Source organism: Bubalus bubalis, chromosome 18 (assembly GCF_019923935.1).
Source record: "Bubalus bubalis isolate 160015118507 breed Murrah chromosome 18, NDDB_SH_1, whole genome shotgun sequence".
NCBI classification, from domain to species: Eukaryota; Metazoa; Chordata; class Mammalia; order Artiodactyla; family Bovidae; genus Bubalus; species Bubalus bubalis.
Genome location: NC_059174.1, coordinates 2,294,063 through 2,321,668, shown reverse-complemented (window position 1 = coordinate 2,321,668; position 27,606 = coordinate 2,294,063). Strand labels below are relative to the sequence as shown.

The 27,606-nt window shown below is 63.4% G+C and overlaps 1 protein-coding gene across 6 annotated transcripts in view; it reads left to right on the top strand.

Moving 5' to 3' along the window:
• Positions 1 to 26,903, top strand: part of BCAR1 (BCAR1 scaffold protein, Cas family member) — a 33,278-nt gene extending 6,375 nt beyond the window's left edge. Inside the window, exons 1-8 of one of the 6 annotated variants that reach the window (XM_025268407.3) lie at positions 11,423 to 12,112; positions 14,591 to 15,139; positions 19,648 to 19,809; positions 19,970 to 20,086; positions 21,364 to 22,461; positions 23,195 to 23,284; positions 25,439 to 25,511; positions 25,973 to 26,108. In XM_025268407.3, coding sequence (XP_025124192.1) covers positions 11,951 to 12,112; positions 14,591 to 15,139; positions 19,648 to 19,809; positions 19,970 to 20,086; positions 21,364 to 22,461; positions 23,195 to 23,284; positions 25,439 to 25,468 — 2,208 coding nt within the window. In that variant the 5' untranslated portion in view covers positions 11,423 to 11,950 and the 3' untranslated portion in view covers positions 25,469 to 25,511; positions 25,973 to 26,108. Of the gene's footprint in view, positions 1 to 5,357; positions 5,520 to 6,026; positions 6,342 to 11,422; positions 12,113 to 14,590; positions 15,140 to 15,169; positions 16,089 to 19,647; positions 19,810 to 19,969; positions 20,087 to 21,363; positions 22,462 to 23,194; positions 23,285 to 25,438; positions 25,512 to 25,972 lie in introns of those variants that run through there. The other 5 variants (XM_006063338.4, XM_025268406.3, XM_006063335.4 and 2 more) reach the window with 5 other exon arrangements.
• Positions 26,904 to 27,606: the final 703 nt, after the last annotated feature.

Genomic DNA, 27,606 nt, shown 5'->3' with positions numbered 1-27,606 from the left:
TGGCATGCCTGTGCTATTTTTTACAAACCTTGACTTACTTTTTTCTGTATAATGATAATGAGCCTGAGTAAAAGAGTCACACGCTGCTCAAATGCCACCTCAGCGAGGACCCCTAGCATCTGTATAAAGAAGCCCCTCTCTGTGTCGTTCTCCCCGACATCCCGTGTCTCTCCGCTTGCTCCCTGCACCCACCCTGGAGTGGACGCTCCCTGAGGACGAGGACTTGTTTTCTGGCAGTGGTGTCCCAGCGGGAGCGGGTGCTGGAGGGTGTCCTGATAGACCCTGTTACGGCCACACCCAGTCCCCGGGCTGAGGGGAGACCTTGCCCACCTCTCTGCCGTGGCTGGGGGTCTGGGGGCACCTGGGCTTTGCAGAAAGGTTTTTGCTGCAGAACCGTTCAGGGGATGTGGAAACACAGGGCTGGGGGTGGGGGGCCTTACTGGAGGGCACTTGTGCACAAGATGTGGGTGCCCGGGAGCATGCCTGGTGGGGCAGGGCTGGTGTGTAAGGCAGAGGCATGAGTGTGCCTGCAGCGTCCTGGCCAGTCCCAGAGGCTCTGAGAGACACAGTGACCACGGAGGGCCCCACGCCGGGTGGAATCAGAGCTCCTGGCCTACAGGCCAACCCGGACGAGAACTGGTGGGCCCGGGGCGCGTGGAGCCCCCTGCAGGCTGGAGCAGGCGCAGGCGGGGGGCGCCGTAGCTGTGCTGTCCCTGCGTTCATGCCGGCCTGGGCTCCTGAAGTCCCCTCCTGTGACCCCACCGGCCCCCCGACCCCCACTGATGTCAGGGTCACACCGCGGCCCCTTGGGGGCCGTGGTGGGTGTCGGCACCTGTCCTCTGGCAGAAGCAGGTGGGGGCGGCAGATGGCATGTGTGGTTGCCCCTCCCCTTGCCCTCGCGCAGGGGCCGGTTGCCATGGGAGAGGCAGGCAGATGGCAGGCTGGGGCTGCTGACCACACCCTGGCCCTGCCGCCCAGGCTGCCCGCCAGAGCTCAGCCGCCCAGCTTTCTCTCCGAGGACAGGGGCTTGTCCCCGGCTCTCCCTTCCCCTACCCCCACCCTCCCCCAGGCAGTGTTGAGGGGCCACTGCCCCGGGGACTGGGGTCCCAGTGCCAGGGGAGGGGCGAGGACCTGGGGACTGGGGTCCCGGTGCCAGCGAGGGGCAGGCCTCCCTGTGCACACAAAAGTGCGGAGCTGGTTGTTGGTTCTCTGAGGCACACCGGGAGGGGGTACAGACAAGAAGGGGGCACTCAGGCTACTGGGGTCCGCACCCAGGGCTGGGGCAGAGAGGCCCTGGGAAGCGCCCCAGCCATGTGAGCAGAGCCCCTCTCTGAAGGCAGCACCTCCCTGCAGGTGCCTCTGCGCCTGCTTAATTTTCAAATTAGAAAATCAATTAAAAAATTAGGAGAAAAAAAAAATTAGGAGACTGTGCTGTCCTTGAAAGAGCCTGAGAGCGGGGGAGGGAGCTGCTGGAAGGTGGGGGCGCAGGATCGGCAGGGGTCCAGGCCATGCACCCCCAGCCCTGCCTCTGCCCCCACCCCTCTGCCTTGGTCCCGCCCTTGCACCCAGGCCCCTGGGGGCTGACCCGGGGCCCTGTTGGGGGACTGGAGCCCACCCCACAGCGGGTCACCACCATAATGACACATGCACACCCGTGGTTTCTCCACCGGAGGCAAGGCTTCAAGGCTCCAGTCCCCGGGCTCTGCTCTGTCTGGGGTCCCCTGGGGTGCTCTTCTGTGGGATCATGCCCTGGTAGCCAGTTTGCATTTTGTGGCTCTGTCAGTTCCCGGAGGTGTGATGGGGCGAGGCCCTGCCCCGGCCCGAGCCTCTGGGAGGGGATGGTTCTGTCCTGGCCCCGGGAGGGCGGTCTGTGTGGCGGAGGCAGTGTGACAGCGGCTCCTGGCGCAGCTGGGCCTGCGCGGTGTCCTGCCCCCTCGCCCGCAGGGCTGGCTCCGGCCGCAGGCTGCCTTGGAGCCTGCCGGTGTGCGTGGCCAGCCCAGGGCTGGGCATCCACTGCGGCCTTCTAGAGGCATCGTTTCTTCCTGTCCCTGCGGCTGGCAGCCCTCACCTCCGGCCTCAGGAAATCCTTCCCTGCTGCTGCGCCCGGAGCCGGCCGGCCCCCCTCGGTGCTGCTGGGAAAGCCCAGGCTTAGGAGAAGGCGGCTGTCCGAGTCACTTGGAGCTAGCCATTTCAGTCCACGCTTCACTTGGCATCAGCATTTTCTTGCATGATTTTAGCCTTTAAAAATGGCCATCTTAATAGCTGCACAGGATTCCATCGAGAGGTTCTGGTGGCCCAACCAGTCCCCTATAGCTAGCTGGGCATTTATGTTATGCCCCTCTTTGTTCACTGTTATAAATGCTGCCACAGACATTGTTGGGGCTAAAGCAAGAACCGTTCTTTGTGCTGTGGGTCTGACGTGGAGAATAAGACCCCCTAAAGCCCAGAGAGCAGGCGCCAGGTCTCCTCACTCAGGGCCTAGGATCACCAGCAGTGCCTGCCCCAGCGGGCCCGTGATGGACGCACGGGAACCAGTGGCCTGGGGCATAGGCCACCATCGGCCCTGCACAGACAGGTGCTCCCCCGGGGCCTGGGGGGACACCCCAGCTGTGAGCTCACCTGCACCTCTGGGGTGACCACGGTGCTCTGGGAGGAGCCCACGCTCTGCCAGCTTCTCCCGGCCCGTCCATCCAGCAGGGTCCTCTCCTTCCCGGGCACACGGTGTGCTCACCCTGCTGAGGGGCGCTCCTGGGCCTGTTCTGAGCTCACTTGTGTCTGAGGATGGTGCTTGGGTCTCACATGCTTGTCCTTTGGGACCTCTGAGTGCGGCAGGGTCCTCAGCTTCCCTGGGCACCCATGTTCCATGACCTCTTTTCTGCCCTGCAGGTCCTGAAGGTGCCGCAGGGGGTTCAGCTTGGGCTGCGCTATAGCAGCCCCGCCTGCCCTCCCTTCTGGGACTGCAGTCTGAGGGGGGGTGCAGGGGGGGTAGGGGAAACTGAGTCTCAGCCTCTTCATCTGGAAAATGGGGCGAATTGGGAAGCCTGTTGTGCAGGATCACTGTGGACACGAGATGAGCACGTGATCATGGAGGCCTTGGCCTAGTGCTGGCCTGAGCGCTGTCCTGGGGGCTGCATCCCTTGGCCATTGGCCTGGGAGGGTCTGCTCCCCCACAGACCCCCAGAGCTGCCCAATGGGCGCCCCTCCCCCAGTTCCCCAAGGCAGGCCTGGGAGGGGGCACTCAGCTCCCCCTTCAACCCCTCCCCTTCCAGCACAGTGGGGCACAGATCCCAGGGCCTGGATTCCAAAGCGGAAATGCCATTCTGGGAGGCACAGTCTTGGGGGGAGTGGGGAGTTTAAGTGGAAAAGGAACAAATTTTTGAAATGCCTGGGCCAGAGCTGGGTTCTCCTCCCCCGCCTGCCCGCCCACTTGAGCAGCCCCGCCCCCGTTCGGCTTTAATCCAGCCCCGCGGAGGGAGGGTCTCTGGTCTTCTCCTTCCAGGCGCTTCCTCGCGCTCCCAAGGCCGACTTGCACAGGATAAGGCCGACTCGACAGGGATGTCCCTGCCCATCTCTGTGGAGACCTACTGACTAGCTGTGGAGCCTGGTCCCCACCCTACTCCCCACCCAAGTGGAGACCCCGGGAAAAACCTAAGGATCCCCTCCACTCAGCATGTACAGATATTCACTCACAGCAGGCTGTTCCGATGTTTCCTTGGAAGCGGAGGTGCCAGTCAGGCTGAGGGCAGGGCAGGCCCAGGGCTTCCTTTCTGACTTTGGGGCGCAGCCTTGGGAACAAGCAGGAGGGGACACCCTTGGCAACATTTCCCTGAGAGCTGGCTCTTCTGTGGGGAACTGGGCTGTTTTGAAGGGTACAGGTGGGCCAGTCCTAAGGCGGGCATAGGGTGGCAGCTTGTCCCGTTCCTTCTTGAGGACTCTGGGTCCCCCTGTGTCCAAATCTTGCTGCTCTTTACCCACACCCTGTGCTGAGAGTTCCGTCCAGTGGTTCCCCAAGCAGTTTTGGGGGAAATGCAGATGTCTGGATTCCCCCCCTCCCCTGCCAACTCCCAGTTTTTCTGGAGGAGGGGACCTAGGAATTTGTTTCTTAACAAGCTTTCCAAGGGATCTATGACCAGCCAGACGTGGGGCGTCCTAGCCCAGCGTCTTCCTTTTATAGATGAGGGAGACCCTGCCCATGGTAGCACACCTGGAGAGGGGCTGTGTCAGTCTGGGTGTCGGTGGAGGGACACCTTTGGATCTTTCTCAGTCTTGTATGTATTTTATAGGCCACGCCCGAGGGTTCTCTACAGGACATGCCCAGCTGCTTCACTGGCATTCCGAGCTGCCTGATGGTGTCTGCACACTCAGCAAGTGGCTCGAGAAGGCAGCCTGTGGGAGAACCCCAGATGTGAGGCGTGGGACCGTCCAGGTCTGGAGCCGGCTCCTTCCTAGATGTCCCTGCAGACCTCCGTGCAGCCCTGGACCACGTTCAGGGACGGTCACAGCTTGTCTCCTGGGAAGGGGAAGCTCAGAACCACAGTGCCCTCCACTCAGCTTCCCTGTAGTGCGTCTCCCTCCCGGTCATTCCCATCAGCATCCCTCCCAGCCCCTGCTGCTGAAACGGGAGTTGTTGGGCCAGAGGTGTCAGCCCTGGATAGGGCTGACTGAGGGGTCTGGGTGGGGGCAGAGGTCCTGGGGCAGCACTAGGGAAGCTGGATTCAGTTCGGAGAAGGGGTAGATGGACAAGCTTCTTGTCCCCGGTGCGCTGGGGCCTCCCGCACACTGGCTATTAGAACACGATGTGCTCCGGGCCTCCTCTCCCCGCATGACCCACGGAGACAGCTGCTGTCCCCGGATCCCCTGCCGTCCCCGGCGTCTCTGCCATGTCTTCACATTCTGGGGCTCTTAAGACACCACAGGCCTGACCAGAGTCGGTGCGGTGGTGGTCGGAATCTTAGTGTTCTGCCAGCTGGGGCATACTCCTCCGGGTGCAGATCTGAGTCGGACTTGTTGGATGGACGCATGTGAAATGACCCGCGCTGGCGGCCGGGGAAGGCTGGCGCCTCTGGGGCTGCCACGGCCGCAGAAGAGGAGGGCAATCCCGGCAGTCTTCCAGAAAGAGGAAGGCCACGGCCTTTGAGGAGGGTGCGTGCTCGCCCTCGGTGGAGGGCAGGGACAGGCCTTCGGAGCGCTCGGCAGGCGGGTTCCTGGAGCCCCTCGCAGTCCCGGCACCGGGGGCGGGGGCGGCCCTGCTCGGCGCCCCGCCCCCGGGCCGGCGGGTCATTTGCATGGGGGCCCGAGTGGCCAATGGGTGCGCGCGGCCGGGCACGCCGGAGCCGGGCGGGGCGGGGCGGGCCGGCCCTGGGCGGTGGCAGTGGCGGGGTAGGCGCTGAGGCGGCCGGACCGGGGCCCGGGAGCCGGGAGGCTTCGGGGCGCTTGGGACCCCGCGAGCGCTCGGCGCGAGCGGCTCGCTGTGCGCTCCCACGGGGAGCCCAGGCCCACCGGACACCATGAACTACCTGGTGAGCTCGGCCGGGGCGGGGTCCACGCACCCGGGGCCGTCGGCGGAGGCACCCCGGCCCTGCCCGCGCCCCGGCGGGCCCGGCGGGCCCGGGCGGGGAGGGGTTAAGTGAACGGCATTTCCTGCCGGACCCGCGGGTCCTGGGAACGGCCGCAGCGGGGGCGTGGGGCCGGGATCCTGGGAACCCCCTCTGCCCGGCCCGGGCTCTCGAAGGCCGAGACTGTGGGGGACCGCAGGCCCCACGCGCCCGCGGGCTGCTGGAAGGACCGGGCTCGGGCGCCGCGGGCCGCAGAGAAGTTCCTGGATCCGGGAAAGTAGCTGGCCGGAGGCCCGCTACCGCCTGCCGGCAGCGCCTGTCGGGTGACCTTGGGCCTGAGAGCCGGGTCTCCGAGCCCCCCCTCCATCGCCTGGAGCAGCGACCCGGGGCCCCTTGGGCCGTGAATTTCCAGGAGGCGGGGTGGGGCTCCGTGTGTTTTGGGGGGACGGTTGCCCCTGCCCCAGGCTAGGGATCGAGGGCGCCGGGAGCAAGTGCGTGGTCCTCGGAGAAGTTAATAATTAACCTCCGGGTCGCCAGCGTTGGATTCCGGGATCCGGGGCAGACTCCTCTCGGTTATGGCCTTCGCTCGCTGTAAAAGCGTTGTAGGAGCTGGACGGCGGGCAGGGCAGTCCAGGCCCACGCGGCGGTCCCATCCCGGGCCCTCGTCTCCGCGGGTGGAGCGTGCGAGCCGGGAGGGGCGCGGACGCCCCTCGGATGGCGTGTCCTCGGGTTGCTGCTGCGCTAGGCAGAGCCCCGGGTGGTGGTGACGGGTTCGGAGAAGCTGAGGTTTGCCGAGGCCTGGGGGAGGTCGGGGAGCGTGAGAGGTTAGAGTCCGGGGAGATGTTGGGGTCTCCCATCTCTAGCTGGTCTTGAGAACAGGGAGCTTGTTTTCTCCCCAGCCTTAAGAGTCTCAGCTGGGAGGTCCTGTCTGGGTTTGCTGTGCCAGTTTCAGCCAGGCCCGGAGGTGTTCCTCATCCCCACCCCACCCCCCCACCCATGACCGTTTCCTTTCCAGGGTGGGGAGCTGATGCTGGGGTGGAGGGACGTCAGGGCTAACAGGCGTAGAAAAGCAGGAGAGGGGCCCCGGGTGCAAGTGGAGCCTGGTGGGAAGAGAGTCTGGGAGGAGCTGTTGGCAAGCCCTTCTGGCACTGGCACCCGCCACCCACTTGACCTCAGCGAGGGGAGAGTCCAGTGGGTGCAGGGTGGAGGCGGGCTAGGGCAGTCTCTAACTCTGCCAGGACAGTCAGCCTCAGGTCTGGAGAGCTGGCCCCATCTGCCCAGGCTTGGGCAAGGGACTGAAGTGAGGGCAGTGCCCCGGGAGTCCTGCCCGAGTGAGAGAGGCCCCCAGACAGCTGTTCCCCCCAGGCGCAGATGGGAGCATTGAGGCCAGAGAGGGACGTTACTGTCCTCAGAGCTGACCCAGGGCATAGTCTCCTGCTGTGGCCCAGCTCGTCCATGTGCTCCCCTTGCTCAGGGACTGGGGGGACTGCCAGCTCCATGGGGTCTCTCTCTGGCTCCCGCACTGTGCTTTAGTGGCCCCCACCTGGCCTCCATCATTCTTTTAGGGGTCCCAGCGCCCATATTCTCTCAGCCTGGAGAGCTCTCCTCCGTCCCCCAGGAGCCCACAGCCGGCTGGGGCAGCCAGAACCAGCCAGCAGGTGGAAGGGGATGGGGACGGTGCTTGGTGGACACTGGGCCATTCTCCGGGAAGATACTGTCCAAGTTCCTCCTCTCTGGGCCCTGAGAGCCCCGAGTATGGAGCTCTAGGGTGGTCTCCCTGACTTGGCGGTCTCCCTGACAGGGTGGTCTCCCTGACCGGAGAGCCCCTGACTTGCCCTGCTCCCATCTCTTGAGTGGCGAGAGGGACGAAGTACTGGCTGGCCTGGAAGGGGCTCAGGGCGGAGGGGCAGGGCCCCGTCTCAGACCCCTTTTCCAGCAGGCACTATGGATGTCAGGGCTCAGTACCTTTTTTGAGCTGGAGAACTGTGCTCTTTGTGCCATTGTAGACCCTCCTCCTGCTGAAGCAGGTGGTGTGGCTTTAAGGGCTACTGCGAGTTACCATTTAGGACTGGAGAGGGGGCTTTGAACGCCGAGGTGGGGAAACCAAGGCATTGTAGGAACAACGCCTCTGCTGCCCAACCTGGGCTGTGCCTCTGCCTCGGCCCCTCCGGTGGCAAACCAAGGGGGTGGCCGTGGTGGCTTCCCAGGGCCTGATGCTGTCCGTGAAGTCAAGGTTGGCCTGTGCTGGCCTCTGCCGAGAAGCCAAATCCCAAGACTGAACAGGCCGGTCCGTCCCAGCGAGTCTGGGGTCTGGGTCAGTTCCCTGGGTGGGTGGCAGTGGTATGAGGCTCAGGGAGTGAGGACCACTCCCAGCTGTCAGCAGGTAGGTGGGCTCTGGGATGGCGAGCTCTACTCTCGTCCCTCCCCAGAGGGCTCTTCAGTGCCCAGGGCCAGGCCCACCTCTGCCCACCATCTGGTGTGGCGGAGGCTGCAGGCCGTGCTCGCGGCAGGAGGACCCTCCCTGCCCAGCCTCCAGGGTCCGTGCCCGGGACACCCTGCCCGCGGCCTGCTTCCTGCCCAGGACCTGAACGCGGAGGCTTCTGCTCTTGCCACTGTTGATGAAGGCCGGGTCAGGGCACCTGCTGGTCTCAGGGAGCTGCTAGCCATGACTCCCCACAGCTGGGTTTCCAGTCTGTGTCTGTGGACCTGTTCTGGCTGTTGGGGTCAGGCCTGGGGCTGAAGGCCCACACCCAGCCCCTGCTCTGCATCCAGGGCTCGGGCGCTGCCCAGTAGGCGGGGAAGGAGGCACGCCTCCCTTGTTCCCCGAGGGTGGCTCTGGCGCAGGGGGCTCACCCATGCTTCTCACGCTGAATAGTGAAGACCTGAGCCCAGACCCTGAACTCTCAGTTGTCCTGGGCAACGCCAAGGCCAGCTGTTCTGGAGTTCCGTCCGAGATGAGGGTGTAGGGACCCCTGGAAAGGGAGGAGGCGCTGCCTTCCTGGATCCCCAGCCCAGAGCAGAGGGGGGGCTTGTCAGGGCCCTGGGCACGGGGCAGCTCTCCTGGGGGTGTCCCGGGGCATGGGTGAGCTGTGGGCGTGGGCTGCCACGGGGGCATACACACGTTTTGGCTGTATCCACTGGCCGCAGGGTCTCCTTGGGACAAGCAAACAGAATACCCCAGAAATAAACTTGGCCCACATTTGAGACAGCCATGCATGAAGAGAACCAGTGTTTGCCGAGTGAGTGCTGTGTGTGGGGCTCTGTGCTCAGGGCTGGGGTGTGTGGCGGGTCCGGGGACGGGGAGTGGACAAGGCCTGTGAACTTTCCGTCCCGGCCGCCCGGCTGCACTTTGCCACACAGCTTAGGGCTCCTCTGCCACGCCCTGCCCACGACGCTGGCAGATCAGGTAACGGTTGCGTGCCTCAGTTTCCCCATCTGTAGGATGGGCGTAGTCCTGGTGTCTCGAGGTGAAGGAGATACTGAGTGTGCAGAAGAGCCGTGTCGTCAGGTTGTCACTGTGAGCCTGTCAGTCTCTCAGCCACCAGGTAGCACCACCCCCGAGTCCGCGTTTGGGGACACCCAGAGCACACCCGGGACTCCCCGGGGCAGCAGGTGGAGGGTACACCCATCCGGCGGCCACCGATCTCCTGGGCGCGTGCCCAGTGGAGGCCATGGCCCAGCTGCTCTGCGCCCTGGGCCCAGTGGGTCTGGCACACACAATGAGGGCCATTCTCACACCAGGCCGGCCTGTGGGACAGTCTCTCAGCTCCCCGTGCAACAACCAGGCCGTTGTTCTGGGCACGCCGGCGGCAGGCCGTTGCCCAGGGAGTATTGCTTCAGGCTGGGGGTGCCCCTCTGTCCCCTCCCTCTGGGGCGAGGCTGTGTCAGGGGGCCGACCTGGCTTCCTTGGGTGGCTCCCAGGGAGGCCAGGGCACTGCCCGCTCCTGCGCCGGGCAGGTCAGCAGCCCCAGGTTCAGCCCTGCTTGTGTGGGGGTCCCCTGCTGAGGGGGCAGGCCCCCCTCCCCTTCCTGGATGCCCAGGTTGGGGGACATGAAGTGGGCAATGATGAAGGGTGTCGATCGGCACTTCAGGGAGGGCGCAGTGGGTAGTGGGTGCCCAGGAGAGGACGTGGGAGCCTTCCGGGGGGTGGTGACACCCGAGTGGCATCCTGAGGGAGTAGGATTTAGCGAGGGGCTCCCCAGGTCAGGAGCAAGGGGTCAGAGGTGCGGGCGGGGCAGCTGCCGTCCGCGTGGTGCCTGGATGCGGGTGGGCCCCTGTGCTGTGCCCTCCCGGGGGCCCGGCTATGCGCCCCTGGGGCTCATGAAGCCCGGCAGTGATGGAAGCTGGCGGGCTGGGTGCTATGCCCTCCCGGGGCCAGGCTGTGTGCCCCCGGGGCTCGTGAAGCCCAGCAGTGATGGAGGCTGGCGGGCCGGGTGCTGTGCGCCCCCCGGTGCCTGGCTGTGCACCCCTGGGGCTTGCGATGCCCGGCAGTGATGGAGGCTGGCGGGCCGGGTGCTGGGTGGATGGGCCCCCCTTCAGCCTGGAGCGAGGTCGTGGGCCTGGGGGCGCGCATCCAGCGCAGGAGTGCTCCGGAGCGGCGGGTCTTGCCTTGTTCCGCCATGGTGTGCCGCCACTGGATGCGCTTACTGCACCCCCCCCCCCACGTCCTCCCAAGGCGGCCTGCCCTGTGGGCGCCCCGCCCACCCTCCCCGCTTCCCGGTCACGTCTCGTGTGTGCCCTCTGTCCACACGCCCTTCCCCGCACCGTTTCCTGGCCACCTGGTTTTCATCCTTCATGAGTCGCCTGAGATGTCCCTCTTGGGGAGGCCCTCAGCCCGACCTCTGTGAGGTGGCCCTGTCACGTTAGTTTTGCGTCCCACTCTTCGCCCTGTCCTGGCAAACCGTGGTGTGTCTTCTTGGTTGAGCTAGGCTTGCACCGCATTTCTGAGGCTGGCCCAGCACCTGGCCAGGCGAGCCTCTCATTAAACAGAAGCAGCGTCCTGGGAAACCAGGCTCGCCCTCTGAGCGCAAGGGATCTGGGTGCTCAGAGAGGCCACGGGGCCTGCTCGGGGTCCCCAGCAGCGGGCGGAGGGCAGACCCAGGTGGGTCTTGGTGCTGCTGCTCACCCGGGAGGCGGGGCATGAGGAGCAGCTGGAGCAGCTGGGAGGCCCCGGGGTGGTGCCCGGCCAGCTGGCGCGCAGTAGTGCGTGGACTGTGGCTAGCCCACCCCTGGGGCTTGGGGTGGGGCAGGGGGCACCAGCTGACGCAGGCTGAGGCGCTCCCGGTGCCAGGCGCCTGCTGCCGTGTGCCCGCCCGAGAGGCGCTGCGCAGCCCAGCTCGGGCCTCCCCAGACTGTACGGTCACCGCGGGATCGGCCCGACTGCTTCACGTGCTCACACCGCCTGTGACTGGGCCTCCCTGGGTGCAGCGGCCCCGGTAGCTCCCTGGGCGCCCTCCTGGGCCCCGGGGGATTCCTCCCACCCCCTCCCCCTTTCCCACTGGCCCTGGCCCGGGGTGGAGCTCTCCAGCCGCCCAAGAGGCCAGCGCTACCCAAAGCCCCTCTGCTGGCCCTCCACCCCGGCGGCCCTCCTCTGAGGCGGGGGGCGTCTGCAGGGCATGCCCCTGTCTGCACCCGCCCCCTTTGGCTGGAGGGGTTTTCCTGTGACTCACTCTGCTGGCACTTCCTGTGGTCACGGGGCAGGGGCTGAGGGGACCCAGCCGGGTGGCTCCGTGTTCTGGGGTCACTCGCTAAGGGAGGGTGGGCTGGGCGTCCCGCCCCCCGGACGGAATCGGAGTGTGCTCTGTCAGGAGGACTGCAGACCATATTTGGGAAACTTGCTCTTCCTGCAGGCAGCGGGGCTGGGACCCGGGGATCAGCGAGCTGCGGGGCTCCTCCCAGGCCTCTGCCCTCTGACCCACCTCGCCTGGGCCATCCCATCCTGCTGTGGAGCCCAGGAGGTGGTCAAGACGTATGTGTTTTCAGCCCCCAAACCAAAAAATGCTTATTAAATACAAATTGCAAATTTCTGAAAAACGAGGAAAAAGCATCCTTTCATCGTCTCAGACATGATCCTCTCCCCGTTTTTCAAGTTCAAGTGACTTTTTATTGAGGACTCAAGTAGGCCTCTTGTGTTCATAACTGACCTGGTCTAACGAGCTGCGGACGGTGCCGTGTGGGGCCCGGACCCCGGTGCTGCCCTTGGTGCAGGTGGGCCTCTGCTCCACGCCTGGGCTGACCTCCCCGGGCCTCGTCCCCCATGGCTCCCGGCTTCCCTGCCTCCGGCTCTGCAGGGGTGCACTCCCCGCCGACACTGCGCCTGGAGTCTGAGCGTGTGGTCCTGGGGCCGCCTGCCCGGCCGGCCGCCTAGACACCATGTCCTGCCCCCAGTTCTCAGCATGCCAGGGCTCAGAGGGGCTCTTTCTGGCCCCCGAGGCCGACGTGGAAATGGGGGAGACCCCATCCTCTCTCTTCTCTGCCCGCGGATGAATCCAGGGGACAAGACGCAGGCCCCAGCGGACGCGGACGCGGGTGGTCCCGCCCCGGATCCCACTGCCAAGGCAGGTCCAGAGCAGGCTTTGACTCTTCAGGCCCCAGGAGACGCAGAGGAGGGGTTGGCGCCCAGCCGGCCTGGCCTCCCTCTCGGCGAGGCCTGGGCCTCTGCTGCGCCCCGCCAAGCTCTTTGCCACCCCTGAGGCTGCAGCCGCCCCAGCCCTCTCAGCAGGAGCCAGCTTTGCTCCTGCCCGCCGCCTCGCCCCTGCCCGCCGCCTCCCCCCTGCCCGCTGCCTCCCTCCTGCCCGCTGCCTCGCCCCTGCCCGCTGCCTCCCTCCTGCCCGCTGCCTCGCCCCTGCCCGCTGCCTCCCTCCTGCCCGCTGCCTCGCCCCTGCCCGCTGCCTCGCCCCTGCCCGCTGCCTCCCTCCTGCCCACTGCCTTGCCCCTGACTCCCCGCTGCCTGCCACCTCGCTCTGCCTGCTGCCTCCCCCCTGCCTGCTGCCCCTGCTCGCTGCCTCGCCCTGCCTCCTGCCTCGCTTCTGCCCGCTGCGGCCGGGCTGGCCGTGGCTCTCCCGCCGGGCCCCTGGGGCACCTCTGGGCCCTGACCCCGCACACGCAGCGGGGCCGAGGACTGAAACCAGGTCCTCTTCCCGGTTCTCTGTCTTCAGGGAGGTTCTAGGCCTGTCGGCACGCTGTCTGCCAGGACTGGGGTCCTTCTGTGTGACCCCAAGGCCTGCACAGGCCGCTGGGCCGTGGGGCCTCTGCGTGGAGCGTTCTCCCCGCTCCGGGGGGGCTGACTCACGGAGAACAGAGCAGCGCCCCAAGTCAGCAGTTCTGGGGCAGCTGTGAGAGCTAAGGGGAATTACTGGAGTAAAGAGCGGGGCTGGGGGGGACAGTGCTGCCCTTCTGCGGCCTTCCTCAGCCTTATGGGATGCCTTCCCGTTTTGCTGTATTTTCCCTATTTATTCCCGATGCCTGGCTCATTCCTGTCCCTCCTCCAGAGGCACCCATGCTAATGTAACGTGTCTGGAATCTCCCTGGACAAGTATCTGAGAAAAACACGTAGAGTTGTTCTGTATGTGCCTGTGACATCTGCATAAAGCGTTCGGGGCCATAGAGCGCCTGTTTGCAGCCGTAACTCAGGAAGGCATGGCTAGCGTTCCTCACCAGCCCCCGGGCCCTGCCAGAGCTCAGAGTGGAATCAAGAACGTGTCCTGCTTCACCAGCGGGAGCCCTGGGCATCCTTTGTGGCTGTCTTGGCCAGTCTGCTTTGCCTTTCAGAGAACTCTTGGCGTTTTGTGGGTTTTCTGTTGGTGTTCTTGCCTTCTCGCTGCTTACGTGTCGGAGCCCCTCCAGACTCCAGATTTGACTGGCTTTTCATTGGCGGCCTGCCACCCTGTCAGCTTTCTGTGATTCACCTATCCAGCTGAAACCGTTCACGTCTGTGAGCTTGAATCCGTCTTTGCTCCTGTTGTTACCTTAGATTTGGCGCTTTTGTGGTCTTTCTTCCTGGGTTTTGTTTTATAATTTTTCCAGCCCAAAGTCCCAGAGATAGTCTCCACAGTGTTTTCTTCTGTCACCTCTAAGCTCGTGCCTCTCACAGGCGGGTCTTTGTAACGTGAGGCAAGTGTCCACATGGACCTTTCTTCCCACGGTGCGTGAGCATGTGGGTTGTGGTCCTGCCCTTGCCGTCGCTGCAGGGTTCCCAGTCGTGGTCCGGAGTTGTGACCCGTCCTCATGGCAGAAACGCGGTGCTTCTTTGCCTTCCATTTTCAGAACCAACCTGCCTATTTGCCGACCTCTGTTTCTCCACTTAATTCTAGGAAGGTTCTTTGTCTTTGATTGACTCCCCCCCCCCCCCCAAAATTCTGCTGGCATTTTTCTTGCAGTTGTAACATTTTAACTAAGCTTGGCCCAGTTGGTGCATTTTCTTCCTCCGAGGTCTCCTGGAGTCTGTGCTTGCTTAACTCTTGGATAACTTGCAGCTTTTGTTATCTGCTGAGTCTTTGCCGTGAGGTCGGCCCTTCGTGCTTGTTGGGCTCTTGACATAGATGGCGTGCGCTCTGCCGACGATGACTGCTCTGCCCCTGTGTATTGTCTGGCCTCTCCCTCCTGGCTGACCGCACCTGCGGGGCAGCAGGCAGCGTGTGCATCCTGTTTTCTCTGCAGGACGTGGTGGCCATTACTGTCATGATCGCTGCCTTCCCCAGCCTTGGGTCTAGCCTGTAGCGTGACTCCAGGAGTATTTGGTTGTTGTTTTTTTTTTTTCTCCAGAAGCTTGGGTGCCATCCTGGAGTGTGGGTGGAGGCTGTGGTCGCGAGGGTTTTGAGGCACTCTGCAGGCGTGTTTGAAGAAGCGCCAGCATCAGCGGGGCTGTTCTGCCAGGGGCGGTGGGCACAGAGGCGCAGGGATCCCGCCAAACCCTGTGTAGTTCCTGCCTCGGTGCCAGAGCCACGTGCCTCCCCAGTCCCGGAGGGGATGGGAGCCGGGCGGGCCACGGGTGCCCAGCACCACCTCTGTCCTCACTCCCCATGTCCTCTCCCTAGAACGTGCTGGCCAAAGCCCTCTACGACAATGTGGCCGAGTCCCCGGACGAGCTCTCCTTCCGCAAGGGCGACATCATGACGGTGCTGGAGCGGGACACACAGGGCCTAGGCGGCTGGTGGCTCTGTTCGCTCCACGGCCGGCAAGGCATCGTGCCCGGGAACCGCCTCAAGATCCTGGTGGGCATGCATGACAAGAAGCCGGCGGCACCCAGTCCGCCCCAGCCCAGCCTCCTGGCCCCCGCGGCCCCGTACACACCCATGCTGTCAGCCACCTTCCCGCCCCAGCCGGACGGCGTCTACCTGGTGCCCACCCCCAGCAAGACTCAGCAAGGCCTCTACCAGGCCCCCGGGCCTAGCCCCCAGTTCCAGTCCCCGCCGGCCAAGCAGACCTCCGCCTTCTCCAAGCAGATGCCTCATCACCCGTTCCCCAGCCCAGCCCCCGACCTCTACCAGGTGCCCCCGGGGCCGGGCAGCCCCGCCCAGGACGTCTACCAGGTGCCGCCCTCCATGGACGCACGGCACTGGGAGGGGACGAAGCCACCAGCCAAGGTAAGGCCTCCTGGGAGATCAGGCGGCCCTTCCAGGGGGTCTTGCCCAGGCCTGATTACTGGACGCAGCAGGGCCCAGTCAGTGATCTTTGGGACCACGGGGGTTCCTGTAGCGGCTCCATGTTTGGTCTGGGGCCACGGTGGGAGGTGAGTGCCGAGTGATTTACCTGTCTGCTGGTGTCAGAGTGAGATGCCCAGGAGAAGACACGGAGCTGGTCTTGGGTAGTGGGGTGTCCTTCAGCTGACAAGACCCAATGGGAGGGTGTCCCCGGCAGACGACACAGCTTGTCCAAGACTGGCGTGGCAGTTGGAGCTGGCCCAGCAGGCCTGAGAGTAGGCCAGGACCCTGGGAGCCTGGTACCCTCCTGAGGACAGAGGATTTGGGATGGGAATGACCTGCCCAACCGTGTCCGGGTAAAGCCATTCTGCGCAGAAGGGAGGACGCAGGGAGCCCAGGAAAGGGGAGTGGAGGCGCTTGATGGGGGTAATTGGAGTATGGAGCGCGAGGCTGGAGTGGCCAGGATCCCAGAGGGATGCAGTGGCTGGCGGTGACTCTCCTCTGCCCAGTAGCACGGTGAGGATGAGCGGTACGGAGCTGGCGGGCGCCTCCGAGACTGTCGGGGTCCGTGGCTGCTCCATCTTGCTGCTCTGCCACCTCGCCCGGGGCCCACAGGCCAGGACGGCGGCTGCATGAGCGCTAGCCGGCAGGGCACAGAGGAGGGGCTGGGGGAGGCCTGCCAGCTAGTGCCCGGGGCACCCAGGGGCCCCTCGGCGGTGAGCTTGTCCCCCAGGCACCCGACCATCTCCCGGGCCGTGGCAGCGAGCTGCCGAAGCCGCAGGGGGACCTGCCCGTGACTCCTGGACTGAGGGGCAGACACTGCCTGCTGGACCTTATGGTCTCCCTGAGAGGGCCTCGTTCCAAGTCCCTGGCGGGCTGTTGCCCACGGGAGGTAGGAGCCCAGCACCCCAGCAGCACCCCAACCTGCCCACGCACCCCTCACCCCCGGGCTGTCTGCCGTGGAAGGAGCAGGACTGGAGTGCATGTCTCGCCCAGAGCCGCCCGTCTGAGGACACTCTCCTCACGGCACTGGGCCTCTGTGCTCTGCCTGCCTGGGGCCGAGATGCCAGCCGGGCAGTGGTCCAGCATGTGTGTTGCCCTGGCCCTGCCACGGGCAGAGCTTGGCAGTTGGGAAGCCTGGGTGGAGGCCCCTTGTCTCTGCTTGCTCCTTCCGCTGCCTGGCTGGACAGGCTGGGGGCTGGGCTGGGGCGGCCCAGACAGGGACTGCTGAATGGTGGCTCGGGGCGGGGGAGGCGGTAACTGGCTGGTGAGCCTGGGGACAGGCCAGAGTCCCCCGCGCACACCCACACAGCTCCATTCCACAGACTCCCCGGGCAGGCGCCCTCCCCGCCTGCCCTCTCCTTTCCAAGCCTCTGCAGGCAGGCCTGTCCTGGCACAGCTTTGAGGTCAGACACGGTGGAAGCCCCCAGCCCGGAGGCACAGCGGGCCCCACTGCGGGCTGTGGACTCAGGCCCACATTCAGCTGTGGGTCCTATTTCCCTCCCGTGCATGCGGCTTGCTCGTAGACTGCTCTCTGGGTTCCCCTGGCTGGCGAGCTCCCCCCACGTGCCCACTGGGGGGATTGCCCAGAGCCGGTGTCCCCAAGGGCCCCGACCTGGCTGGGGGCCCAGGAAGTAAGGCTCTGTGTCCAGGAATCTCACCCTCCCCTGAGAAGCCTCGCTGCTCCTGGCCTGGGCAGCCTCGATTGCATCTGCTTTTATTTCATAGTTGTGAAAGCCGTGCTTGCTTGTCACGGGCAGGTGCATAAAATGTATGAGAACGCCTAGAGAGGAGCTTCCCCAGTCAAGACGGGCTTGCTGGGGGATTTCAGCATATTTTGTCTAGTGAACTACTCGTCTTGCACAGATTGGTACAGACTTTCGCCTTTGAGGTTACAAATCTGGCATTAGATACCAGAAGCATTTTCTTGGGTCCCTAAGCGTGATTACAACTGCCCCCAGTTTTGCTTGTCACCCCCTCTTTGGGGGACAGGCTCCAAGGGGTTTCTGATGGCGAGTGTCTCTGTAACAAACTGCAAGACTGTAAACATCCTGCAGTGTGTATCTGTGCCCACATTTCAGGCTGTGCTTTCAGAAGCCTGGGAAACTGCGGCCCCTGGCTCTAGGGCTGGAGGTTGGCTGGACTGAGGGGGACCCTGCAGAGTGTCGGTGGGGCTTTCAGTCCAGGGAAACAGAAGGCGAGTAATGAGGCGGGCGCCCAGGAACAGCCATCTGCCTGCAGCCTGGAGCAGGGCGGTGCCCCTGTGGCTCGGGGCAGGCCAGGGCCACCTCGGGAGTCAGCACCCTTTGGGGCTGTGGCATGGCTAAGGAAGCCGAGGGCAGAAGCCGGGGGGCCCCGGAGGAGGAGGCCAGTCCTGGAGGAGCGTCTCTGGGTCAGAGCTGCAGACGAAGCTCAGCCTCGCTCCTCAGGAGGGGGGGACCCACGTCAGGCCTGGGCCTCCGTCCCTCAGCACCCCAGAGCAGAAAGCTGAGGCTCTTAGGTAGGGCTGGGGCCAGAGGTGCCAGACGGGCTGGCCTGGGTTGCGTGGGGTGACGCCCATTGCCCAGAACGGGGACAGGCTGCCTGGCAGTGGTCGCCTGGGACAGAAGGCAGCAGGGCGCTTGCTGGGTCCCGGGGTCTTGGGAGCCTTCAGCCTCACTTCTGTCTCCCGACGGTTCCCTGCGGCACCTGCCTGGTCTGTGGTTTGGGTGTGTGTCTGGCTGTGGCTGTTGGGTGTGTTTTCTCGGCCTCTGCGTGTCTGTCTCCTGCACCTTGAGATGTGTGCGTGAGGGAGCGTGTGGGCTGTGGGCTGGGCTCTGTGTCTCCTACGCCCGGGGCGCCAGGTCTGCTGAGGGGGCCTTGGGTGTGGAGCTGGCAGCCTGTGATGAGGGGCTCCTCTCTGGGGCGTGGGTCTCCCTGACGAGCTCCCCCACGCCCCACCCACCCACCCCCCGACCGTGGCCGCCTGCTCTGCCCTCTCACAGAGACATCTGTCAGCCAGCATGGCTGCTCACCGTCCCTGACTCAGCCGCAGGCCCTATCCGGCCCGCGCCCCCCCTGCGCGCGCCCCGCCCTCCCATCAGCGCGGGCGGAGGCGGTGCTGAACGGCGCGGAGAAGCCGGGGCGCATCCCTCGTCCCGGGGTCCCCTTGGGCCTCGCCTCAGGGCCCCGCCGACCAGCCAGCCGCCCGCCCCCCGCCCCCTGGCCTGATGCTGGCCAGGTCCAGTGTCTGAAAATAGCCCTGGAAGAGACTCAAGTCTGGGGCTGGAGGAGAGGGACGAGCTTGGGAAGGTCCGCCAGCTCCGCGCACAGACGCGCCGGGGGCGGGGACACCGCGGGCGAGCCCCGCCCTGCCGCGCCTCTGACCAGAAAGGGCCGCGCTGCCCCGGGGGCGCCCAGCGCGCAGGCTGCAGAGCGGGCGCGGGCCCCTGGGGGCGCAGAGCTCTGGGAACGCAAACCTGGGGCACAGGGCTCTGGGGCGTGAGCACCGGGGCAGGCCTGCCTCCACCCCGCGGTCCCCAGGGACGTGTGTGGGGAGCGCATGAGTCACCGCGTCCCGGACTTCCCGTTTGATTAGGGGACAGAAGGGCGTTTTGTCAAGAGGGCTGAGCTGGGAGCTGTGTGGAGGTGTGCCCCTGCCCTGTCAGCAGATCCGGGGCCCTCCAGTCCCGCAGGGCCAGTGCCCCGCAGGGCGAGGCTGCCTGCCCAGCCCTGCCCACCAGCTGGCCCAGGGAAGGGCACTGGGAGGGGAGACTTCCCCGCCGAGGCCCTGTCCTTTTGGGTGCAAGGAGGGTGGTCTCTGCAGCCCCTGGGTGTGTTGCTATGGGGAGCAGGGGTCCTGGTTCCAGTCTCTATCGTTCCTCACACCCACACGCAACTTGCCAGAACAGCGTCTGTCCTGCTGTTTGCGATAGAATTGGCTCTGGGCGCTGGGAGTTCTCAGTGGCCCCCTTCCCAGGAATCCCCCAAGGGTGTGGGAGACGAGGAGGGCAGGAAGGCCCTAGGCCCTGATCCCTGGGATCGCCTGCAGGCCCCTTCCTCCTCCCACCTGGCACCACCACCCCCATCATCTGGAGCCGGAAAGTGGCTGCCGGGCCCTCCAGTGGGGACAGCCCCGCAGGCAGGCCGTGGGTGGATGGTGCAGCTGGGAGGCGCCGTCGTCAGGGGCACCCCGGGTAGGGGCGGCCTCTGGAACCTTGCGAGTCACTGGGCTGTGGACTCCGCTCCTGTGTCCTGCCACACCAGATGGCTCTCAGCCTAGAGTGGGATCCTTGTAGTCCTTGCGCGATGTTTCATTGACGGGAAGGCAAGGACTACGAGGGACGCGCACACCCTCGGCTCTGGGGGCCCCTCGTGTGTGTCCTGCTTCCGTCAGGCGGTGGCATTTCCCTGAGGAGGTCGTGGAGGCTGGTCTCCAGGGCTGGAGGTGACGGTCGGCCATCTGCCTGCAGGTGGTGGTGCCCACCCGCGTGGGGCAGGGCTACGTGTTTGAGGCCCCCCCACCGGAGCAGGACGAGTATGACATCCCGCGCCACCTGCTGGCCCCCGGGCCCCAGGACATCTACGATGTGCCCCCCGTGCGTGGGCTGCTGCCCGGCCAGTGCAGCCAGGAGGTGGGTGTCTGGGCTGCTGGTGGGGTCCTGTCCTCCCCCTGCCCAGGGCGCTGTGCTGTCCAGGCCTGGCCGGGGGGGTCCCTGGGGTGCAGCTTGGGGTCCCCCTCCCTGCCCTCAGGTGGCCCTGGCCCCTGTATTACTGTACCTCTCCTGCCCTCAGGTATACGACACGCCCCCCATGGCTGTCAAGGGTCCCAACGGCCGGGACCCCTCGCTGGACGTGTACGACGTGCCCCCCAGTGTGGAGAAGGGCCTGCCGCCGGCCAGCCACCACGCGGTGAGCGCAGAGGGGATGCTGCGGCTGCACAGGGTGCTGGGTGTGACTGTGTGCTCCCTGCAGCAGGGACCTGCAGAGCAGGGGTCTCCAGAGACCTGCCTCCAGGACCTCTGTGACGGGTGGAAACCAGGTGCCCCTCGGAGCCTTGGCTTCCTCATCAGGGAAAGGATCCCTCCCCTGCAGGGCGTTCTCCAGGAGGTTCTTGAGAGCGTCACATGGGATAGCAGGGGGACCACAGAATGGACCATCCGAACCAGGATTCTTCTCAGAGTGGGAGGAGGAGGATGAATAATTAGAAGGGGCCTCGGGTGTGAACCAGGACTGTCCTGGGCAAACCAGGGCGTCAGCACCCTGAGTACAGCATGCAGGTGGCTCAGCCACCTATTAATATCTGCCACAGAGTAAAGAACCTGCCTGCCAATACAGGAGACGTAAGAGGTGCAGGTTGGATACCTGGGTCGGGAAGATCCCCTGGAGGAGGGCATGGCAACCCACTCGAGTATTCTTGCCTGGAGAATCCCAGGGACAGAGGAGCCTGGAGGGCAGCAGTCCATGGGGTCACAAAGAGTCGGATACGACCGAGAGAATAAGAGTAGAGAAAGAGTAGAGAATACCCCCATGGTGGTGGTGCTGATGGTGGGGGTGGTAATGGTGCAATAGCTGACCTCTCCCTGAGTGTTTGCAGTTATACAGAGAATTAAATCGTGTAGTCCTCACAATAAACCCGTGAGGGTGTTCTCTCATAGGCAAGCGGACAGGCACAGAGAGGTGCACCCAGCACCTGAGGTCACACAGCTAGTAAGCGGTGGGGCCGGGATTTTGAGCTCTGGTCTGGCCCCAGAGAAGGCAATGGCACCCCACTCCAGTACTCTTGCCTGGAAAATCCCACGGATGGAGGAGCCTGGTAGGCTGCAGTCCATGGGGTCGCTAAGAGTCGGATACGACTGAGCAACTTCACTTTCCCTTTTCACTTTCATGCATTGGAGAAGGAAATGGCAACCCACTCCAGTGTTCTTGCCTGGAGAATCCCAGGGACAGGGGAGCCTGGTGGGCTGCCATCTATGGGGTCGCACAGAGTCGGACACGACTGAAGTGACTTAGCAGCAGCAGCTGGCCACAGAGTTGGGCTCTGAAGTGTAACCTGCAGGAAGAAGCATCACGGCGTTCGAGCGCCGGGCTGTGTGTGCACAGATGCCTGGGTCCACCCTCAGGTCTGAGGGGGTGGTGGGGCAGGGGGGCAGGTGGATGGGCAGCCGTGACCGCTTCTCGGCCCCCAGGTGTACGATGTCCCTCCCTCGGTGAGCAAGGACGTGCCCGACGGCCCCCTGCTGCGTGAGGAGACCTACGACGTGCCCCCCGCCTTCACCAAGGCCAAGCCCTTCGACCCGACCCGCCACCCTCTGGTCCTGGCCGTGCCCCCTCCGGACTCCCCGCCGGCCGAGGACGTGTATGACGTGCCGCCCCCGGCCCCCGACCTCTACGACGTGCCCCCAGGCTTGCGGCGGCCCAGCCCCAGTGCCCTCTACGACGTGCCCCGGGAGCGGCTCCTGCCCCCCGAGGCGGCTGGCAGTGGCACAGCGGATGCGGGCGTGTACTCGGTGCCCCCTGCAGCCGAGCGGGAGGCCCCGGCCGATGCCAAGCGCCTGTCGGCCTCGAGCACCGGCAGCACCCGCAGCAGCCAGTCGGCCTCCTCCCTGGAGGCAGCGGTGCCGGGCCGTGAACCCCTTGAGCTGGAGGTGGCCGTGGAGGCCCTGGCCCGCCTGCAGCAGGGCGTGAGTGCCACCGTGGCCCACCTCTTGGACCTGGCAGGCAGTGTAGGTGGGTGCGGGGGCCGGCGCGGGCCCCCTGAGCCTCAGGAGCCTCCAGCCGTGGACCTGCGGGCCGCCGTGGCCGCCGTCCACGCAGCCGTCCACGAGCTGCTAGAGTTTGCCCGCAGCGCGGTGGGCAACGCCACACACACCTCCGACCGCACACTGCATGCCAAGCTGACCCGGCAGCTGCAGAAGATGGAGGACGTGTACCAGACGCTGGTGGCCCATGGCCAGGCCCTCGACAGCAGCCGCGGAGGCCTGGGGGCCACCCCCGAAGACCTAGACCGCCTGGTGGCCTGCTCGCGGGCAGTGCCCGAGGACGCCAAGCAGCTGGCCTCCTTCCTGCACGGCAACGCCTCACTGCTCTTCAGACGGACCAAGGCCTCTGTCCCAGGGCCGGAGGGGGGTGGCCCCCTGCACCCCAACCCCACTGACAAGGCCAGCAGCATCCAGTCCCGGCCCCTGCCCTCGCCCCCCAAGTTCACCTCCCAGGACTCTCCTGATGGGCAGTACGAGAACAGCGAGGGGGGCTGGATGGAGGACTATGACTACGTGCACCTGCAGGTGGGTGCGCCTGGGCCTGGGGAGGGCCCCTGATCCCCCACAGAAGGCTCTCATGACCAAAGGTAGACGTGGGTCCCGGCAAGGTCTTGGTGAGTCCCTGTGCCCTCCTCACTTTCCAGGCCAGCTGGGCCCCTGGAGTCCCACCCTCCCCCTGTCTTAGGCCCTTGGACCCATGTGGCCGCACCATCAGGGGTCCTGCAGTGCCCCCCAGGGATGGCTGCCGATCACCTGCAAGGGCAGGGCTTGTCTGGCGCCTGCGCCTTGTCCTGTTTGGGGAGGTGAATCCTGAAGTACAAGCAAAAGCATCTTAGCAGGAGAGGGGAAACAGCGAGGTGACGGTGACGGAAGGTGGGCCCAGCTGGGCCTTTGACTGGAGGCCCGGCTGCTGGCCGAGTGGGCGTCCCAGGGACAGCGGTCAGGGGTGGGCGGGCAGACCCTGTACCCCAGGGGGCGGCCTGGACATGGTTCCCGCCGTGGGGGCGGGGCAGGGCGGCGGGGCCTGACCGCGTGGTGGGCGCCCGCCTGGTCCTCACCATGAGCCGGTGTGGCCGCGTGGCGTGTGCCGGCCTGAGGGCTGGGACTGAAGGAGGCCCGGGGCCCTGCTGCCTCGCCCCGAGCCCCTAGCCCCGTCCTCACTCCGCACGTGGCCGCAGCGCCCCCGGTGGCCGCTGGCCTCACTGCACCCCTTGGCCTGGGCGCTGTGGCTCAGCTCCATCCTGTGTCTCCCCTCCAGGGGAAGGAAGAGTTCGAGAAGACCCAGAAGGAGCTGCTGGAAAAGGGCAACATCATGCGGCAGGGGAAGGGCCAGCTGGAGCTGCAGCAGGTGAGGGCGCCCGGGCTCGCAGCCTCCTGGCACCGTCGTCTTTTGAGAGTCTGTTTTGCGAGCTGAGCCTCCGGGGCTCCCCAGACCCTCCCCGCCCCGCTCTCCCGCATAACTGTCCCATGTGTCAGCGGGATTTGTGTCGATTATTGTCAGTCATCGTGGCAGGTATCTTAGCACACGCAGAGAAGTGCCAAAGCAAAAAGAAGCCACTCACCCTCGGGGGCGGTCGCCAGGCTCAGGGGCTGGTTTCCGTTCCTGCTCCGGCCTTGGAAGGGGCCTCCATCCGTGGCTGAGACGTGAGTGAGAACAGTTACATCTGCTTTCATCTCAGGACATTTCCGTGGCATTAAATATTGACCATAAATTGTTTTTAAAGTCAGCCTACATCAGTTACAGTTGAATGTTTACTTTGTACCCAGTTTTTCTTATTGTGAAAAACACTGCTGTGTTTATCTGAGGACGTAGAATTTTCCTCATATTTTGGCTTGTTTCCATAGAATAGGAAAGGGATTTTTTTTTAAGGGGGTTTTATTCTGATTATGAAGATTTTAAAAATTAAAATACAGTCTGGTAGAAAATCAACACAGAAAATATCACCCAGAAAGTTTCCCTCATTTCCCATTCCTTGAGCATGGGGAAGGGTGGTCTAGGAGAGAGCCCACCAGATTCACCCTGAGACCGGGGACTTGGGGTGTGGTGTTCAAAGCCACGTTTTCCCAGCTGCAGAGTAGGGGACATAGTTATACCCATCTTGGGGTCAGTGTGAGAATTAAATGAGTAAACAATGTATAATGCTTAGGAGGTGTTGGGCACACAGAACATGTGCAGTCAAGGTATAGATGTTAATGACTGGTTGTGAATGGAATCTCCACTGACTTAGGATATGGACGTATGCTTTGTCTTCTCTGCCTTCTGCTGTCCTCTGACAGCATTTATTTAACCAGACTCGTGTTGGTGGGCATTTAGTTTGTTCCCAGAGGTACTTTTGTAAACAAATCTGTGCTGCCTACAAATCTCTTCACATACCTGGTCAGTCACTTAGATAAATTACTAGAAGCTGAAATAAAAGGAGCGTGTTTGAGAAACTAAAGAACTTGAGTTTCTAAGAGAGGGGCATAGGAACATAAAATGTGTTGACCGGAGCATTGGTTGTTCCACATCCACATCAGTGGAGACTCTGGAGACCCCACCACCACCAAATACCTACCGTGGAGGGTAGGCTGAATAAAGTGTGGCCATTCGGACAGTAGAATATGATGTAGCTGTTAAGAATCTGTCAAGGATTGAAAAGGACTCACTGGAGATAAAGCCGCAAAAAATGAGCATATTCTCACGCTGGACAAGAGAACCAAGTGAGTTTCATGGAGTAGACGGCTAAGAGGGAAAGTCAGGGTTTCGAGTGCCAGGAAGGGTCAGTGTCACACTGGTTTCCTAATTAAATAAAGCCTGAAACCTGAGTCTGTGCAGGGCTGGTCACAGCCACCCAGTCAGAACCAGCGTGGGGTGAGGACTTGTCAGTCCCCACCGCTAACACCCAGGCCAGAACTGCTGCTGGTGGGGATTTTTATCACATGGCTTATGTGTACTCACTAACAGGAAGTAAATGACCCATTATTGTTGGGTGTTAAAGGTAGGTTATAATATGTGTATATATTTAATATATATTGTAGGCTATATGTGTATATTTAATATATGTGTATATAGTACACTGTATGTTTCCAGTTTTTATCTTTTCCTGGGGTTGTGGGTGGGGAGGGAGGGCCGTTTGTAGGATCTTAGTTTCCCGACCAGAGATCAAACCTGCACCCACTGCAATGGAAGCAGTCTTAACCATGGGGCCACCAGGGAGGTCCTCCAGTTTTCTAATTCAAGAGGGAAAGGGATTATTTGTGTTTAAAGGAAAACGCCTTTGTAGAATATTCACTAGTTATGGGTGGGAATTTTTTCTGAAATAGGCCAATACTATGACCTTTTGGTTTTTCCTTATCATTTTCATTGTGAGAGATTTAATACACGTATAAAATTGAAGAAAATAACCCCCCAGGTAAACTCATTGGAGAAAAGGAGCCCCGGGCCTCCCCAGCCCCAGTCATTCTCAGGGCAGCGGCTTATCTGCCACATGGTTGTGAAGGCCTTACATTGTTTCATCTGCAGATACTTCAGTGTGTAGTTCTAAAAGGATAATTCACCAGAGATTTAACAGATTTCACGGTGCATGTTACTCTAGGTGAGAACTCTCTTCTTTTCTGTTTCATGTATTTGAATCTTTTCACACTGCATACATTAAGGAGACTTTTTTTTTTTTTTAACTTTTCATTTTGAAATACTTAGAGATTGATGGGAAGTTGTAAAGAAAGTGTCGAGTGTGTTCCCTTCTCCCAGTCCCCCAGGGATGGCATCTGAGGTGACTGGACAGCAGCATCCAAACCAGGAGACTGCCACCCCTCACCCTGCCCCGCTCAGCCGGCCCCCTCTCTAGCATTTCTGTCTTTTCAAAGATGTGACACACACGGCCTGCCACCTCTTGAGATGAGTGGGAAGACCGTCTGGAGAATGTCTGAGGGCAGGCTGGGCGGGTGGGGCCGGGGAGGCCAGTGTGGGCCTCTGACCAGGGGCCCTCGCTCTCCCGCTGGGCTCTGTCCCTTCGCTCCATGGCCTGCTTTTCACTCTGCTGTCCCTCTCTGCCAGCTGAAGCAGTTCGAGCGGCTGGAGCAAGAGGTGTCGCGGCCCATAGAGCATGACCTGGCCAGCTGGACGCCGGCTCAGGCTGCGATGCCGGGGCGGCCAGGTGGCCTGGGGCCTTCAGACCGGCAGCTGCTGCTCTTCTACCTGGAGCAGTGCGAGGCCAACCTGACCACGCTGACCAACGCCGTGGACGCCTTCTTCACCGCCGTGGCCACCAACCAGCCACCCAAGATCTTCGTGGCACACAGCAAGTTTGTCATCCTCAGTGCTCACAAGCTGGTGTTCATCGGGGACACGCTGTCGCGGCAGGCCCAGGCGGCCGACGTGCGCAGCCAGGTGACCCACTACAGCAACCTGCTGTGCGAGCTGCTGCGCGGCATCGTGGCCACCACCAAGGCTGCTGCCCTGCAGTACCCGTCGCCCGCCGCCGCCCAGGACATGGTGGACCGGGTCAAGGAGCTGGGCCACAGCACCCAGCAGTTCCGCCGCGTCCTGGGCCAGCTGGCCGCCGCCTGAGTGCTGCCTACGGAGGGGCAAGGGCAGGAGGGCAGGGTGGCATGGTCCGGAGAGCCGCCGCGCTGCGTGGGGCCAGGCGCCCAGACTGCGCAGGGCAGCGTGTGTATTTATGACGGGCCAGGAGGTGGGGTGGGCCTCCCGGCGGAGCCCCAGCAGAGCCGAGGCCATGAGGGCTAGTGGTCTCTCCTGAGCGCACTGTGGGCCCAGGGGGGCCTGGCTGGGGTCCACAGGCCTCACCACCCACACGGCCTCAGGGGACCCCTTGGGCTGACCAATGAGGGGGCCACGTCCCCCCGACAGGGCAAGTGTGGCTGGTTCTCTGCACCAGGAGAAAACCCTAAGAAACTATTTTTCATTATTGATTTTCCAATCATTTGACTAATAGTCTACATTTAAATAAAATTTAAAATGAAAAGCACCCTCCTGAGGTATGAGAGGCAAGAAGGCCAGGTGGGAAGGCGGGTGTGCCACAGGTGGGCTGCCGGGTTGAGGGGTTTCCAGGGGTTTCAGGCTGAAGCTGTGAGAAGGGCGAAGAGAAAGTAGGTCTCTTCAAAAGAAAACGAAGGCCTGAGGGAGCAGGGCTGGGCCTGGAGAGGAGGCGGGGATGCCGGGCTGCTGGAAGGAGGCTGAAGAGCAGCGTCCGGCGGAGCCCTGCGGCCAGAAAGGCTCAGTGCGCGTGTGGCCAAGGGCACAGCCAGCGCCGAGGTCTGATGGAAATCCACCCTGGTCCCCGGCAGTAGCCGAGGGGAAGGTGGGTACAGGGGCGGGAGCCGCTCCAGGAGCCAGTGAGCCTTGCTGGGGCCCCCACATCTAAAGGCAGAGGGCACCCCTGGGGGACACGGGACTCCATGCAGAGAAACCCTCTTTCGCAGCCCTTGTCCAGAACTTAGCCCTTGGGAGCTCTTAATTTCAGCTTGTGGAACTTCTCCAGAAGTGTTCCATCTGAATTACACTGAGACTTGACTTCCAAGTTGGGAGGTAGGGGACCGGTGCGTGCTAAGTCACTTCAGTCATGTCTGACTCTTTGTGGACTGTAGCCCATCAGGCTCCTCTGTCCATGGGATTCTCCAGGCAAGAACACAGGAGTGGGTTGCTGTGCCCTCCTCCCGGGAGGGGACCAG